Source organism: Netta rufina (assembly GCF_964035555.1).
Source record: "Netta rufina genome assembly, chromosome: 2".
Classification (NCBI taxonomy): Eukaryota; Metazoa; Chordata; class Aves; order Anseriformes; family Anatidae; genus Netta; species Netta rufina.
The window spans coordinates 69,851,407-69,870,036 of NC_140124.1; the positions used below are offsets into that span (position 1 = coordinate 69,851,407).

General features: G+C 39.3%; 2 protein-coding genes across 4 annotated transcripts in view; one reads left to right on the forward strand and one right to left on the reverse strand.

Moving 5' to 3' along the window:
• Positions 1-14,166, reverse strand: part of FARS2 (phenylalanyl-tRNA synthetase 2, mitochondrial) — a 248,077-nt gene extending 233,911 nt beyond the window's left edge. Inside the window, exons 1-2 of one of the 3 annotated variants that reach the window (XM_084281775.1) lie at positions 14,098-14,166; positions 8,356-8,432 (exon numbers count right to left, since the gene is read on the reverse strand). The gene's annotated coding sequence lies outside the window, so the exon portion shown is untranslated. Of the gene's footprint in view, positions 1-8,355; positions 8,433-14,097 lie in introns of those variants that run through there. The other 2 variants (XM_084281776.1, XM_084281777.1) reach the window with 2 other exon arrangements.
• The window catches only part of LYRM4 (LYR motif containing 4), a 92,055-nt gene continuing 87,558 nt past the window's right edge, over positions 14,134-18,630 (forward strand). Inside the window, exon 1 of the mRNA XM_084281779.1 lies at positions 14,134-14,334. Coding sequence (XP_084137905.1) covers positions 14,249-14,334 — 86 coding nt within the window. The 5' untranslated portion in view covers positions 14,134-14,248. The remainder of the gene's footprint in view (positions 14,335-18,630) is intronic.

An 18,630-nucleotide genomic window follows, 5' to 3' on the forward strand; every position in this document is an offset into this window, starting at 1 on the left:
TTTCAAGCCCTCCCCTATGGACATACACTATTCTTCTAAACAGAAGCTTACATGTTGTTTTTCAGAAAGCATGCCTTCTCAGTTCCTTAAAAATACTTCAGACAGCACTATTCTCTTTTCCATTTATGTACCATGTGTCAGCCAACAGAAGATAATTCACGCTCAGTAGCTTAGAGTAAGCTTTTTTTGCAAGCAGCAGAACCAGCAAAACTTTATGTCTTCTGGGTCTGGAGGCAAAGCTTTTTTGCAGTTTCAGTGATAAGGAACAAATTCACCCCATTACCTCTGCTTTATCTGAAATGTTAATAGAGGTGCTGTCCTTTATTCAGCCTTTTTTTCCTCAACCTACACATGTAACTTGTCTTTTGAAATTTGGATACCCCTTGTGAAATTTAACTGAGAAGCGGAAAAAGGACTGACAGCAGATGTACACATACCGTCTTGCAGCCTTCACTTCCTTTGGAATCCGCATTTTAAAACTTTAATTTTTAAGAATAACATTAAACTCAACCCAATAGTGTCTTCAAAAATGACTGCAAAACAAAGCACCCAGCCACAGCGTAAGTGAAAGTATCACTCGTTCTCAGAAATGACACAGCTTCAGTCTATTCTCATTGCTAAAGAACACACAGCCAACCTGCCACTCTGGGGGCAGATCACACTCACGTACCATCTATTTCACTTCCTCAGATATCATTCATCCAGGATACTCACTGCTTTCACTGGGCTGCAACACGTTTAAGTGTGAACACATCAACATCCAGAAATCTGAAACAAGCTGCCATTGAATTATACCTGAGCCAGCGAGGGTTTACTAGAGATGCTTCATAGTCAATCCATATACGCACAGAGTGGCTGTGCAGCACATAAACTGCATGCTTCTCTGTGGGTGATCCTGGGCAGATGTATGCAAGTCACTGCTTTCCAAAGATGCTCTTTTTTGAAGTGTTGGGAGATATGACAGCAACGATGATAGTTTTTTGAAACAGTAGACTATACAGGAACACTAAACTTTGAAAGAGACAGAGAAGTCAACTGACGTATTCAAACACAAGAAACCAAATCCTAAAAAGTAGAAAACTACTCTCTAATTACATCTTCAAAAATCTTTCAGCAGTCAAACAGTAGGTTTTTGACAGAACCTGAAACTGAAGTTTTCCCAACATGTACAACAATATCCTGATCATTTACCTGTAATGTTTAAAGATATAACAAGCAAGATATAGATACCTTGCTTCCTAATTTATTAAACTTTTTAAATTTAATAAAAAAATTTATTAAATTTTATTAAAAATTTATTTATTTAATAAAAAAATTTATTATATTTTTCCATGCTCTTGTTCCCACGTGACACCACAACAGGAGAACAAAAATACGTGACTTCTCTACTATTTCTTAGATTTGTACTGTAGAAATGAAGTTCTCCTTCTAAAAAAAGTTATCAATTTTTTGAGATAAAGGCTTACCTAGGTCTCTTCTCAAACACAAATGCAGAATTAGCAATACGAGCTCATCAGTCATCAGCTAGACACAAAAAAGTAACATTAGATCACCTATTCCATTCCTTCTCCCAGGTCTGGATCATTCCCTAAAGCACACATATTTTTATATCATCTACAATGATTTTAGGGTACACATTCACTCATCAGCGTGGTCTGAGCATGTTATGCTTATTTATGAAGGCAATGTCTACCTCAAAAGTGGCATATGCCCTGTTGCAGACAGTACATAAGCTCTTTTTCTTGTAAAGCCGCAAGAACCACATAAAATCCCAGTATCTTGCTGGCATACTACTTAATGTTGCTTCAGTAATTCTTAAATGCCCCTGTGAAAAAATCTGGGGCTCCTTTAAGTATTTTCTGACTGATGTAGACCTCATTTTTTAGGCTCATTTCCATGATATGTATACAGCTATAACATCAGAGAATCCCCATTTATCAGGCTATGAACTGGGTGTAAACTATGGGAAATGCAAGTAAATCCAAGTGACAGATTCATGACTAGTTACACTACTGCTAAATTGAGAAAGGATACAAGCTAACACTCCACTTTCTACCTTGGTATTAATACCTGCTCTTCCTACTTACACTACTAACATGTAGAAAGCCTGCTAGCTTTCATAAACCCTTAGACTGTAAATCATTCAGACTCACAGTAGTATCTGCCAATATTTGCAAAGCAAATACAAGACTGATCCATGCGGAATCTCCACGTTCAGTGTAAATACACACAACCAGTTCCCAACACCTTGCCTTGCAACAAACGGTATCTTAACTTCAGGAACTGCTGCAGCAAAGGCATAGGGACAGCGGACATGACAAGGTGCAACACAGCACAAAATATCATGATAGAAATCTGGTAGATGGCTAAGGAAGAACATTTGGCCATCTTCAACTACGACTGAGCAATGGCTTGGCCTACAAACCAGACATAAACTTGGCTTTACACAGAGAGGTTTCCTCTGGTTAACCCTGAAACTTGCGTAAAACGTAAAGGTGCCTCCCAGCAAGAAGCTGTACCACTTTACATGATTTAAACAAACAAAAGGACAGCATGATAAGTGATACCCTCAACATGAGGCATGATGTAAAGACGTTACTGCACAACTAAACATTTGACACTAAAAAACTATTTCCTCTCAGGCAAACTCAAACTATAACAGTAAAATGTCTAGCTTTCATATCGAGGTCCAGGGTGAGGAAAGCCACCATCAGTATTTCCACGCTTGCCATATCATAGATACACAAATACATTGTTTTATACCATCTCGGTAGGCAAGACACTGGAAAAGCCAACATACCAGCATTTCCCCAAGCTTGCTTCTAATTAGATCATATGCATACAGGTTCAATCCAAGGATGATCAAAGCTAGTGAAAAAAAATCCCATTTAATTCAATGAGCTGTGGATCAGTTCCAGGCAGCTAGCTGCTACTCCATCCTCTTTCTTCTTTATCAAAAGCACTCTGACAGTGTGAAAGTGAAGAGGACTCCATGAGTCTACAGATACTGTATCTTCCCTCAGAGCTGAATTTTAAGTGAATTATTTGGTAGTTGACTATGTTACATACAATTAAATAATCTTTTTCATAAAGCTGTATTAGAGGCTACTCCCAGTTTTGAGGGAAAACAGACTATTATTGTTACATCAATAGTTCTAAAAGATTTCAACTAGATCTTTCACAGACAGGTTTACGCTCATTATAAATTTATTTATGTACCACATTGTTCACCACTGCAGCAATATATCGCAGAATCCGAGCATGGGAAATGTCAGTCCAATGCACTTGAAATAGAGCACTAAGTCTATAAGGCTTCCTAAGATTAAGAGAACGACAATCTGTAGTCATTTAAAGTCAAAGAAAAAGAGCGTACATTCGGATCAAATAACTGCCTATTTCTAATTAAATTTCTAATGCAATGTTATGACTGTTGGACCACTTCAGCCAAGTGGGCATTACTATACACATATATGCAACCTATCTGAATAACCTTTGATTCAATTCTGGATAACAATGCTTTTTCACATACTATTTTTCACTAGGTGACCATATTAAAAATGAAGTCATTTAATTTCATCACCTCAAAACTCATCTCCCAGTGCTACACAGATGTTTAATTCAGTCCCTTGGTACTCAGGGTTTCAGCAAATCTCTGTTCAGATCAGCATGAAGGTTCTCATTGACTTAAGGCAGAGCTGGCCAGGAGTAAAATCTCCATTTGGGAATTCAATATATGCATCAGTGCTACTAGACATTACATAAACAATGTCTTAAATCTAGTGGGCATTGCATAGGAAATCAAATAATAAAATATATTCTTCCCTGTTCAAGAATCAAGAGTAAGTTAAATGAAAACTGAAGCTGTCAGCTTTTGACAGGCGAAATGGTGTCTGTATCTGAAACTTCACATTCCATTTATATAGGGACACAAGCTTAAATGAAAAATGGTATTCAGACACAGTTTCAATAAAAATTGCATACGCAATGCCACCCAGTCAGCCACTTTACATCCTTCCTGCTCTAAAAAATGCTAAATGGTTCTAACCTCAACTCTTGAGTGAATATAGACATATGTGCAGAATAACATGGGCTATATTATAGATTAAGGTATGAGTAAAAAAAGCTTCCTATAAATTCACCCAGGCACTAATGTTGCTTTTGAAAACATTTGAGAGACTTTTTTCTACTTTAAAACATTGCTACGGGCTCACTGTCCTTAAGGGCCCATTATCTCTGATACACATAAAGGGGTCCTGCAGGTTGTACTGAGAAGTAAATTCTACTTACTGACATTTTTGCTTTACATAATGCAAAAGCCTTTATTGTTTTAGCATGATTCCTCATTTCTGAAGCTCTTTTCTGTTGACTGAGCAAATAAGAAAACAATCAGAAGATTTTTTTGTTCTTCCACTTACATGTCAGTGATTTAGTCTGTTGTGTTCCCTCGCTGCTAATAGGGTTTAGAAGCAGAAGTCCCCTTCATTTCACAAGAACAGTTAATCCGAAGTCTTAGGTTGGAATTGCAAATAAATACTGTGTTATGGAATCTGTTTAGAAACACTGTGCCATCATTAATATTCCATAACAAATCACATGGGTTGTAGATATTAGTAAGACAGAAAAAAAATGTACAGAAAAAAGCAACTAACCTGGCAGGAGTTTGGGGGGGGGGGGGGAAAGCAGCCTACCACATAGGTTTCTAGATGGCAGTTCATTCCAAGCCATTTCAACTAAACAAAATGCTGGATGTACATGAACAGCAGGATTCCCAAATAAGTTGAACAGCTCTGTCAGCAAGTCTCATGCAGCCACAGTATTTGTCTCAGTACAGTTGGTCTCACAGCAATACAAATTTCATAAGATAAAATAAAAACCACATAAGGCTGCAGTGCTGAGCATTTTCAGCCTTGCTTCCTTTACTCTGGTCTTTTTAGTAACCTTATTTACTCTCTATATATTATTTTAACTACTCTGCTGTTATTTCCTTGATCCTAGCAATAAAATTTAATCCACAGGTGGACAGATAATTATTTCTTCAAAATCCCATGTCTTTATCAAGACTCTGTTCTGCCTCATCAGTCTTCCAAAACATTGCTGGCCTGCAAGATGAAAGACTTACTTTGCTTTCCTAAAAACAAGCATATTCAAGAAGACTTGCATGAATTAACTGCCTAGCCAACCTTCATTAACAAGATTTAAAATTTTACTTTGAGTTTCATGTCTTTTGTTAACCCCTATGCATTCATAACCAGAGAATACACAATTTGTAAATATTCTACTTATATTACGAAATATTTTCTCTCTATATATAAAGAAATGTATTAAATATGTTGAAAGTCTAAGGGTAAAAAACAGTCTTTTTCTTTAAAAATGCTTTAACTGCAACAAGTGATACTGAATTATAGACAGTGCTGCCAAGAAATACTTTCAGAAATTTTAAAATAAAATCCCTCAATTAAAAATTCTGCCTAATCAAATAAATACCAGACAAGTTTTAGGATGAATTTGCTTAAATCTGTTCTTATTTCCTGATACAACCGTGCTCTGGTTCTGTTAAAGTTTACAGCTAGGATTAATTTAGTCAATGACATTTCATACGTATTCAGGCATACCTACTATGTAACACTACATTTGATCATGTCTGAACACTACTGACTTTACAACGTTCAAAAGGTGTGGACACCTCCTGTAAGTTGTTAGAGAACTAGTTCCAAAATATTCTGTAGCAAGCAAAGCAAAGGAAGTGTCATAAGAACAGGTTTAAATTTTGTCTCCATCCATTCCTGCTACCACAAGACAAGGAAAAAAAAAAAAAGTGTGAGAGTATTGCAATAGAAAGAACAAGACCAGCATCGCTAACTTACTTGTCTATCACTAATGCTGGAAAATAGAATATGCATACAGCACCAATATGCACAATGGGCTCCCAAGCAGCACCATGCTTGAGCATGAACAGTAATTTAGCATTACCAGGTAACATATCCTGTAATGCTGGCTAATGTTGATATGCTTACTCTAGACAAAGCACAGCACAGAGATTGAAAGAAAACCTTTGCTTGAAAGGCCTTGAGAAAGCTATATATCGTAATTACATCAGAGAACCCTTCTGTGACACCAGGCATTTGAAAATAAGCCTTACTGAAAAGAAAACACAGAGCTCAGGATACATATCACAAACTATGGTCCATGGAAGTATTTCCACGTTTACTCTTCAGAAAACAAAGGCAATATCCTCTCATCTTGCATTTTTGAACCAAGATATACATACTGGCTGGGTGGAAGAAGCTATACAAATTGCAGAAAAGAGATAAAACAACATGAAAGAATCAAATTTCTACTAGTAATGAAGAACAAGGTGTTATTATAGGTCAAGGTGATAAATGACAAAATAATCTTAAGTTAATGTCACATCCATTGCATACTAAGAAAATCAAGAAGTTAAAATATAACAGTCTCTTATTTTTTCTTCAAAACCATTTGTAAAATTGCAGCTTATAATATGCGAAGTTCCACACATCTAGCAGGCTCTGTCACTCCAGGTTTGAAATGAGAGCAGTCAGGGGACACTGTGGTCAAATGAACTCTTAATAACAGGTGAGAAGTACGAGTCAGTAGAACCTGCGTGGTCTTTCGAATAGTATTTATTAAAATTAAATTTAAAAAAAATACAACAAGCATGGTTTTTCCACTGAGAGTTCAAGTCTTCGTATATCCAGCAGAATTTGTTTGTAGAATGAACGTTAAATTAAAATCTATCACAAGAAAACAATGAAGCATGGCAGTATTAGAATAAAATAAATTGCAGGGTGAGGGATGGGGGAATACAAAACAGTCTGTGCAAGGAGGGAAAGAGGATGAAAAACAGAAAAAGCAGCTAACCAATTATGTTACATAAAACATAAGATGCCATAACCTATGTAAATCCCCACTCAATCATTTACTTTATCACTCAACATCACTCTACTTGGAACAACTTTCTTCCATAAAGCTTGACAAAGCTGGTGTGCCAACATAAAAGACAACTAGGTTTTCAATGTCCAACAAACCTTTATAGAGAGATGACATTTAATTACTTCTTCAGTAGGTGAATATTTTGTATGTGCTATGTTGTATCTGTCCATTTTAGAACATTAACTTCCCAAGGGAGGTGCTGGAATAATGCACTATATAGTTTTTCACCCTGAAAGCAGTTAGTATAATAAAATCAAAGTTGGAATCAGTGTTGCAAAAGAAGAAAAGTTATGTTATAGAAAAAATAACTGAGAAAACAAAAAGATTATGTCAAACCAATTTTCAAATCATACACTTTTTTTTTTTTTTTTTAAAGAAGCACAAGTAAAACTCTGCAAGAACCCCGACAATCTGCCCCGTTTATCTGCTTTTTCAGCTTTAATAACACACACTTCACCAGGAATTACTTTCAAAAAAGGTGAAAGTTAACCACGTAACTCACCTGCAAAAAAATTGATGGAAAGTATGTATAGCACCAGGAAAAAAACAACAAAACTGATCCTAGGTTATGAGACATGCTTGAAAAAGCTAATCCCAAAACTTCTAGAACAAGCAGATATTTAAATGCAGGACTCCAGACACGTGAGCTTTCCATAAAACTTGCCAGAAATGTACTTCAAACTACTCCTTCCCCATTGCTGCTTTTCTGTAAAACATTAAACCTACCCCTACGGGAAAGCTGGTAGCTACATTTCATCAGTCTGCAACCCCACCTAAATCCATGCTCATCCCCAGTTTGAGCTAAGACACAAAACTTTATGAAGATACACAGACACACTCTCCTTTTAACCTGTTCTATGTCCAGGAGAAGAAAATAACATTGGAAAGTTAATGGTGAGATTTTGTAAGGCTGTAACTATTACTTCTCATCTAAGCTCACTGAGCTCACTCTCCCCTCATCCTGTGCTGGATTCCAAGTTGGATCAACTATAAATGGTCTGTAAAGAAAGGACAGTGTATTGGCTGTTCTCACACTGAACAGAAACTTACTGCCTGTATAGTTGGACAGCTTTCAAAGGAACCACACTCAAAGAAATGGACTCCAATGCAAATATATAACTTGTCCTTTAGAATATTATTATTGCCTATCTTTGTATCTTGAATCTCATCATTTTCTTTGTCTTGGTATTGGGAGTAAGGAAACCCATTAAATCTGTACGTTAGATATACGTTTTAATGAAATCTATGTTAGATATGTAGCAAGGTCTTTAACAGTTGCTGATGAATATATTTTTATTGTTACTATTTTAAACAAAGACTCAAAACTTGTTATTAACAAAAAAGGCTGACAATGCGGGTGTCAAAAACAGATTCAGAATACTAAATGTATTTGTAAGCACTTACCAGCAACTGGAGATAATATTTTTGCAGCCCTGCTTCCTTTGCCTGTTAGTGCTTCATTCCTTCTCTTCAGAGACAGGCTGAAAGGTAAATTTTGACACAATCAGCCCAGATATGAAGAACTGGAACAGGAATAAAATTAGAAGAAAATTCTGTCTAGAAGTGTGAAGGCACGTAGGAGATATTGACAATTTATCTTATCTTATAAATGCATCTGAAGCATGAGATATTGATAAACATGTTCTTAATGCACTATTATGAATGCTAGCCAGAGCTCCAGGGACAAAAACTTGATATTGACAGAGAATAAAAGATCAAAAATGCGAAGGATCATGCAAAATTAAAGTATTACCTTAAAGACCACCATTACTACAGTGCTCTAACACAGGTCTATTATTTTCCTCATTTAAATGAAAACGTTACTCCATAACTATGACTCCTTCCCACATCAGAAATACTCTCTTTAGATTTGCTTTTTTTTTTTTTTTTTTCATATTTAAACTTTTTTCTGGACCAAAAGTCAAAGCTAACAGAGCAAGATGTCACATAGATGCACGGCATCATATAAAAGGGAAACACCTCACAAATGGAAAGCCACATCTCCCCTCTCCTCACCACAGTCAGAAAATTAAAACAGGCAAATTACTTACAACCCACCTCATCCTTACTGCTTTACACATGTATCGTAAACCACTGTTTTGTTTTAACCTTCCTTCAGTAAAAATTCAAAATATTAGTGTCCCACATGTACCTTTTGCAGAGGTCACATCTTTCCCCAATTACATGCTTTCCACACATTATACAACACTCCCCGCTTTTATTTTACCTTGGATAATAACTCTTCCTACAGCAGCTCCACTCTAGCTGATAGCAATGAGATATCTCCTTTTGATACTTTGCTTTAGGAATTGCTTCCAGGAAATCACCACTAAACAAGTATTCATTAGGAAACACCTAGTGAAGTGGAAATTCAGGGAGGACTTAAGCAATAGCCCATGACTTGGGTGGAGCTAGCCCCTGTATCATGGGCCATGCCCACAATGCAGGAACAAGGGAAGAACCAGGATGCACACAAGCTACAGGTGGCCTTTGGTTTCCCACACCCGGAATGTGAGTCTGGGTAATAGGGAAAAAAAAGAGAGAGAATCCTGCAGAACAGTGCCTGATGTGAATGAAGCAATGTTGCAGCACTGAAAATCAGGGATGAATAGCTTGACCTTCACCTTTACAACCACCACATGACTGCGTGCTGCTTGTACACGTATTTGCATTAAAAAAATCATATATGATACAAATCACACATACAATAAGAAATAAACTCAAGAGAGTTTATTTCAAGAGAAGGACAAACTTTGCTCTAGCAAGATGTCTCAGATGCAATCATAGTCCTTAATAAAAAGGCTGGCAGCACCCTCTATAACCAGCCCATCAACTGCAAACCACAAATCAGCAAAAAATATACAAGGGAGTTGGCTACAGAGAGATTATCAGTTACTCTTAAACAAAGTATCAGTCCTTGTTTTCTAGCTAAGCTTGATTTCTGAGCTAAAAAATGCAGTATCTACGTAGAAAGAAGAAAAATAATCAAAATAACTACATAAGTTAGCCTGGCTAGATGACAGCTGTGGACAGTACGATGATGGTGTAAATAAGAGAGGAGAGGAATTACACACAGTGACCCCAAGAGGCATAGCTGAAATAGCAGGATGAACTTAGGTAAGAGGGTGGCTTAGGCTAAGCAGCAGAAAACATTACTTAACAGCAAGACATGATATGAAGTAGATTATTTTTCCCATGGAAAAGGAAGTTATTTAAGTCTCGACAAGATGAAACTGGAAAGCACAGCAGAGAACGCACTTGTGAATTGATGAGGCCATGGATGACAATGCTTAATAAATAAAGCCTGTCCTTCGCTCTTCCCATGATTAAGTTTCTCAGTAAAATTTCAGTATAGCAAATGACCACACTGGAAATACTTTCACTCCTTGGCTACTGGTCCAGAAAAATACCTTGGATTTCATCAGCATTAAGGTCAGATGTGTCACATGCATCTGATGTAGCTATTACACAGAGAATTATTTGAACATTATTAGTAATATTAATCCCCTATTACTTATTCTTTGGCCTATTCCTGTAACAAAATTTTATCTTTTTAACTTTGGACTGCTACAGCATTTTTTATTCAAGAATTTCAACGTATTTCATAGACACATGTTTGCTATCAACATCTTTCAAAATAAACAGTGTATGTCAACACAGCACATCATTGATCCAGATGTTATCTGATGATTGCTGAACTGCACTGTCCAGCTGCTTAACGTGATACACAATTAGCAGGCAATACAATGCCCAAGAAACACTCTGGTGTTGCACATGGCCACAGAAAATTACAGAATTAAAACTAAGGTCAAAAAACAAAAACAGAATTTGCTGTTCCCTCCAGTCCAATACCTGCAGCACTAGCAATCAGGAGCTAGCACAGATTTAAGAGCAATGATAAAACAGGAATTTCTTGATTTGAGTAAGTATTACTTCAGAAAACCAACTTCTGGATTCAGGTGTGCTTTTTTCTTTTTGGTGTGTTATGTTTGCTGTTTTTTGTTGTGTTGTTTTTTTGTTTTTTTTAATTATTATTGCTATTCTTAAAGTCTTACTTTACAAAACATTCTGCAATTCAGTAATTCAGTTCAGAAATAAATGGGGTACATAAAAAATGACAGAGGAGAGTTTCCTCCTGCTTTTTCTTCCCTCTGAACTCTTAAGTAGAATTTTCCAAGATGTACAAATAACTCAGGAGCAGGGATGAATTTGAAACACAGAAGTTTCTCCTCCTGATTAAAAATTTCCTCTTATGTCCTGTCCTATAAGACAATCAAATAAATATAAATTAATTAAAAAAAAAAAAAAAGCATAGTTACACTCAAGGCTTCCTTTTGATACTGTGGAAATTTTGCTCACTATTGGGAATGGTTAAATTGCAATTCATTACGTTTGTGAGTGAAATCCAAAACTTCCCTTGATTTACCACCCTTGTTTTAAAGGATCTACTCTAGGACGGATAGGATCTCACTGTCCATCAACACTAACTGCGGGAAAGGAGAGAGAGAGAAAGCACCACAGCAGCAGGGAAAAGTTAACAAGTTTTCACAAACTGGAAAATAATAATTAAGAGATGGTAATATCACAACAATCAATTATCATTCTGACCCCAAAAGAAAAATAATCAACACGAACAGCAGCATAACAGGAAAGCACATGTTCTCTTAAAGTGTTGAGTGCCATGTCATAAAGCTGAGATAGTGTACCGCAAGGAGCAATTTGGCAATGTACAATAGAACATCCAATATGTACTGAAGAATATAACAGCTGTTTCCTTTCACACCAGTCCACGGTCTCTTCAGGTATGTCATCCAAATTCCCCTTCTTTTTCTTTTAAGCAGCTACAAATTCAAAATGTTAGTAACTATTCCAAATATCAATACTACTCATCATTCTCAAATCGCTTATTTATCACAAGAGATGCAGAAAGGAAAAGCACAGGCCATTTTCCTCCCTCAGACCAAATGCCAGAAGTAAAGATTTCTGTACAAATGAACACTGACCAACCCCCTTCAATGATATGCACGCCTGCAATTAAAAAATAAATCTCTTCTCCCATCCCCATAAATGGTAAAAATAAAACAGCACTGAGTTTTAAACCAGAGGTGTTTTTTTAAAAAAGGGAGGAGGAGAATTAAAGAAAAACATCTTCCCATGCCTTGACTGGTGACTGGTCCTGACTTGATGTCTAAACTAAATTAAAGTATGGATTCCCATTAGACAGGAGTAGACAGTTTAAGAAAGCCATCTCTTCAGCTTCACCATACATAGGCTCCAATATGATGTCACAGGACAACAGCGGTCATTTGGGCTGAGTCTGTGCTTGAAATTCTCTGCAGGCTTGCAGTAATGCACCTAAACATAAGGCAAGCAGGAACATGCAACCCATCCTATTAAAATTACAGACTTCAGTCATAGCAGAGGTAATGCCCACTTGCTACAGAATGACGGGACTTCTGAGGACATAATCTATAGCTTACAAGAAAAAGCAATAGGAAAACACACATGAAAATATTTTTTTTCCAGTCAACAGCACTAGTTTGACTGCATAAAGAGAAGTTCTGGCTTAAAAATTGTTCTTATCTCCTGACATTAAATAAAGCTTAAGACAGAAACGGGAGACAAGAGGAGACTTCTGAGGAAGGCCTCAAAAACATTACACCTATCACAGCGCCTCCCTGGCTTGCATTTTTCTATAAAAATGCAACTTTTCCTATAAAATTTCTAGATTTGGTTTATGATAAAATGAAAATCCAAGAAATTTGGTATGTACGGAAAATCTCAGTTTCCAACAGCCTAAAAGGGCTTTTAAAATATAGCAACCACGTAAGCATGCATGCAAGGATGAGTTTGCGAAGCTCCACTGATATCTCTATTATTTAAGAAGTACTTTAGTTCCATGCAACTGCATCTGATATACAACTGGCACAAACAATAATACTCAAACATGTATATAACAAAACATGGGTTCAATCCACAGCAACAATTTAAGCACTTTTGCCAGAGACACATGTAGAATATATATATATATATATATGCTGTATGTACAAAACACACTGTTAAGAAAGTAAGAACATGTAATCACAGAAACCATATTACTGATATTATCAATACAGCTGGGGCAACAGACATCTAAGTTACAAAGTCAAATTTCTTCTGCAGGGGCAAAACTCTCAGCAGAAAAGGATGCTATGCATGTGGTTCCCAGCAACAACAGGACTGGGATGCCTCAAGCATACACAACAAAGGAGGTGGTTAAGTAGAACAAGAGCCCCAGCCTCACAACAGTGGAAAATAAAGTCTAAGATTTACTAAATAAACACCTATATAGAACCTATATGTTCTATAGAACCTATACGTGTGTTTAGAACATACAGAACAGATAGGTGTTCCTACAGAACACCACAAATAGGACCTACTCGTTAAGTTGTTGGGGTAACCTGTTGGTCTGTGGACCATACAATACTGAGGCACTGTGTGTATGGGCTGCTGCCTGGGTACTGCCCCTTCAAGGCCAGTTTTAAGACACGTGGGCCTGTGTGTTAAACTCACCAATAAAACCGGTGTGGTTATTTCTCATGGCTATGGAGAAATTACGAGAAATGGTAAACGGAGGAGGCTTCATCTTGAAAATGAAAGTGCTGGGGGGGGGGGGGGGAACCCTGGTTAAAACGGTGAGAGCTTCTGAGGGAGGTTAATTTAACCAGTATCTGAGCTGTAGCGATACAGATGAAGCGTTAGGTATGGTTTCATTCCACTTGAAAGGGGATACTGGAGGAGGAATGCTCCACACCCACAGCCCCCCAGCACGGCTGTGGCTTTTGCAGGTCTGCAGGGAGGGCGACCCCACAGCTGCTCTGGGCACCTGTGCCAGAGCACAGTAACGCAGCGTTTCCTGCTGTCCGCGTCAAACCTCCCGAGTGCCCGCCAGCTGCTGTTTATTTCCAGGCCCCACAGCGATCCCAGCCCCACGCTGCACCTTCCCCCCCTCCACAGGGCCACAGCACAGACCCGCGAGCACCCCCCCCAGCTCCGCCCGCCCGCCCGCCGCCAAATGCCGCCCGGCGCGGGCTGCCCAGGCTTTGGGCCCCACTCGGGCCCAGGTCTGGCGGCCGTGTCCGCGGCAAGGCCCCCGCCGCCACTCACCGCCCCGCCGCGCCTTGCGCCGCCGCCCTGCCCCTGCCCCTGCCCGGCCGCCGCGGGCGGCTGGGAGGCGTCTCCGAGAAGCGGCGCGGCCCCGTGCGCTGCGGGCGGGGACAGACGGCCCGGGCGGGAGGAGCCGCCCGCTGTCGGCAACATGGCAGCGGCCAGCCGGGCCCAGGTGCTGCGGCTCTACCGGGCCCTGCTGCGGGAGAGCCAGCGCTTCGGCGGATACAACTACAGGTGCCCGTCCCTGCGACCCTGGGGAGGGGATCGGGGGTGGAAATCAGCGGGGTGGGGAGGAAGAGGAGGAGGAGGAAGGGGCAGCCCGGCGCTGCGCGCACGTCCTGAGCTTGGGGGGCTTGGAGCAGGCGAGGGGGGGCTGCCCCGTGCCCGGTGGAGGTGGCAGGCTGCAGGAGCTGCTGCCCCGCAGGGTCCTGCCCTGGGCCAGCTGCAGCCCTGCCCGGGCTGGGCTCGCTGCCTAAGCCCGCTGTGCCCGAGGTCGAGCTCAATGTGTGGAGCACGCTGTAAGGTGCGCTCGCCCAGCCACGCAGGTTGCTGTATGGAGTGGGTGTCTGCTTTCTGTGGTTAGCTGTGAACCCTAAGCAGCAGTATTTGGCCAAGGGTACATCGACTTGTGTGCTACAGGTACAGGCCTAGTCGCATTTGGGTGCCTGGTCATATTTGGGTACCCACAGCATTCACAGGGGCTGCTCCCCATCAGTACGGGCATGATTACATTACCTACTGGCAGCAGATTCACTTTGCCGCTCCACTGAACCGCAGAGACATGTGAGCTACCTTTGTTGTGAATCACCTCCAGCCTGGCAAGAACCATGGAGCTGGAAGCAGAAGCCTTTGAACTCACATAATGGCAGGGTCTGTACTATTCAACGAATAACTATTCCCCAAATTTTAAGTGCAACAAAGTGCCCTGAGAGGAAAGGCTGCAGGGCCAGACCCCAACTGGAGTGCAGAAGCCTTTATTGCTGACTCCTTGCAGCTGTGCATGTGTGCATCATGTTCCCCTCCTTTAGTTCCCCAGCTATCAAAACTTCCCCTTGCTGTCTCAAGGATCCCAGCTTGCTGTTATTCTGGATGGTAGCAAGAGGATCACATGTATTGGGGATGGCTTGAGGCTGCGAGAGGTGTGGTTGGTGAGCTGTTGTGTGTAGTTGCTTGTCTGGGCCACAGTGTTTCCTCCAGCAATGTGTTTGTGCTGGGGGCCGTCAGCGAGAAAGCTGGCCCTGCAGTGCTGGGAGGAAGCAGGCCAGCAGCAAGTGGTGGCACCAGCCTCACGCCATATGTGGGCTGCTTCTATCCTGCTCCTTTCTTATGGAAAGCAAGGGATGTGAGAAGCTGTTGTCATCTCTTCTGTGTAAACTACATCCAGAGTCCACACCCCCACCAAGGTTCCCCAGAAATGAGATACGCACTTGAGGGGGGCTCAGCTGTGTGGAAATTTTGGCTTACAGCTCAAAGACCAGGCTGCCTATCACACAACAGCAAACATACCGGTGAGTGTTTTTATACTAGCAACAGATTTTACAGCACTGAAATCAGAAGGTATGCATTTACCTTGGGTATCTGCTGTCTTTTGGTGCTATATCACAGTGTAAGCTTTCACTTTTCTTAAGAAAAGATCTTGCTTAGTTTTGTATGGCCTTGTCCTTAGATACTATAAAATTGGCAAATGCATAAAGTCTTGGTGTGCATACGTGTTTGTGAGCGCTAAACTCAGCAGCAGTTTCTAGTGGGAACCAATTGGCAGCAGCTATTACACCTAGGGATCTGCTGGGACCACAACAACCCTTCTGCCTTGGTTTTTATGCCGCGCCCACAGCTAAAACGGACAGCCTGTGAGCTTCTTTTCTGATAAGCAGTTCTGCTGTGTCCTTGGGGCTGCTGTAACGTGATATTGCCGTACCCTGGAGTAAACTTAGTGACTTTGTAAAGAACCGACTTGTACCAAGGTAGGACATACAGAAGATGAATCCTATTGATTCATGACTTCAGCTGGAGAATTTCAGAGCACGGTTGCAAACAGTGCGTATTTATAAGTGTACATCTGGAGGATGATCTGCTGGTTATTGGCTCCTTATTTGCTTCCTATGCTTTTCCTCTGAAGTGTGCATGCAGATTGTGATGTAAAATTGAATATTTTTGTTGTGTAAATTTTCTATTCTAGATGTTACCTTCTAATAGCAAATTTTCTACTGGCACCCCAACAGAACTTTTACTGCTGTAAATGTGAAAAATAGCATTAAGATCTTAAAAGTAGCTGTGGTCACCACTGACCATCTTTAGAATAATAGCACTCAGGACCGTCTCTGGAGTCCAGCACTAAACATTATGGAGTGTTCCACAGCCCAGGTGTGCTGGCCAGGTTTTAACAGCAGGGGAGGATTTAGTAGACAGTAAGTAATTTCTTGTCTGCCATTCTGCCCCATTACCTATGCAGATGGTCTGAAGAAGGAAGTGTGATTTGTACTGGTGGAAAATCAATACATGAAGGTGGAAGATGTTAAGATTTGAGTCAAAAAAAGGTGTTTTTTTAATGAGTGTACTGATTTCTCTGCATGGTTGCCAAATGTAGATCCCCTGATGGTTTGTAACATGTTAGATTACAATCTTAATTTAATTCAATTAAGGTTGTAATTTCTAATTTTTTTCTAAAAAAATTGCATTTGGAATTTATATAGCAGCTTTATGTTATATCTCTTTTTGGTATGGAAAACAAAAGGATTTATGAACCTGTAAAAACTGATAAAACATTTGATAGCCAATGTGAATAACCTGAACTTTGAATTTTTTTGTTTGTATAATGTGGCTGACACTCAGTGGTCAAAACTCATTGGAATTGAGTGACAGGGTAGTGCAGGACTGGAGCAGGTCACCCAGAGAGATTTTGACGTTTCCATTTTTTAAAGTTTTTGTGACAGTTTTAATAAAACTGCACCATGGCTGACCTGGCCTTGCTGGGGGTAGACCTACTTCAGGTAGGAGTTTGGGTTAGACGAGCTCCAGAGATTCCAGCTAATGAACACTATGATTTTCCGGTCCTCAGTCTTCCTTGGCCTATGAAGAACAATACTGACTACCAACTTCTGAGAAACATCATGTTACTCTCTTCCTGCTGGTCTCCTTTCTCACTTTTTAATTTCTTGTAATCATGAGCAGTGTCACAAGCTTCAAATCCGTTTGCAGAAACTTTTTGCAAATAATTTGTTTGTTTAAGGTGTTGTATGGTGTATCATATATTTGTTGCCCATTATGTTCTGTTAACTGGTGGATATTGTATTTTTTCTAGTCTTTTTCTTGTCCATATAAATCACATTTTAATGGAATTTGATTTTTCTGTTAGAATGTGCAATATTACCTGATTAATAAAACTACCCAGAATATAGAAGAACCAGGGAAAGAAATAGGTCAAAACAGCATTTGCATTGGAAACAAGTGAATTAAATGCACCCAGTTCCATCTGAGCCGTGTCCTTCAAGGTTTTGCAACTAGTAAATCTGATTTTTTTTTTTCAAATCTCTGCCACCCTAAGAACACCAATAAGCAAAATAAGTTATGCTTTTTTTTTTTTTCCAGTGTCGGTTGCTTTTCCTGCTTTCAGTGATATAGCTGGTGATGGGATTTTGATTTAATCTTTTTCAGAAAGTGCTTAGCACTTCAACAAACTTTGTTTTCCATCAAGTGATACTTTACTGATTGCTCTTCAAGTTTGCAGTGGTTTAACTTTAAAATTTCTGACAGCATATCTGACACCGAAGTGCTACTTTACCTTCTTTAAAAATAGACTATTGTAAGCTGAGCTTTTAATACAAGGCCATAACTTCAGAAGTAATATTGAATAGATTTGTTTTTAAAAGTAAATTATTTTTTTGATATTTTTTACAATGGATTTTATCAGTGTAAAAAATCTTAATTTTAAAAATCTCAGAAGTTGCTTGTGATAAACGTGGCTTTTTTCTTCTTATTTTGAATTAAAGTTCTGGAAGTGAAAATCCAGGGCTTCTACTATGTAGGGCAGAGCATTGTTCTTAAGGTGGTTTTAGTCATTTGGCATTAAAGCTGTTCTTCCAAAAAATGTTTGATTCCTGTGTTTTTGCAGCAGGTTTAATATCTCAATTTACCATAAACAAAGTGCTTATTCTTTTTATTAGTGACAGTGAGTCTAGGTGGGTAGGAAAATAGTCTCTTATTCATGTTCACTGTCATTAAATTTGGCCTGGATGTCCAGATATACTGTATGTGTAGAGGTGGTAACTTACTGACCTAAGGTTAAATATATATATATATAGATATATATACATAGATATATCTATATATATATGTGTGTATATATATATATATATGTATACTGATCTATATTTAGAAAAATATTTCAGCTGACAGTCATTCCTGTGTATGCAGTAATTAATCTGTTTTTTGCAAACAGGAAAGTGAAAGTAGGTAGAATCTTGAGTGCCAGCTGCTGTTATGTAAAGATTGATCAGGTCTTCGGATTTAAAAAAAAAAAAAAAAAAAAAA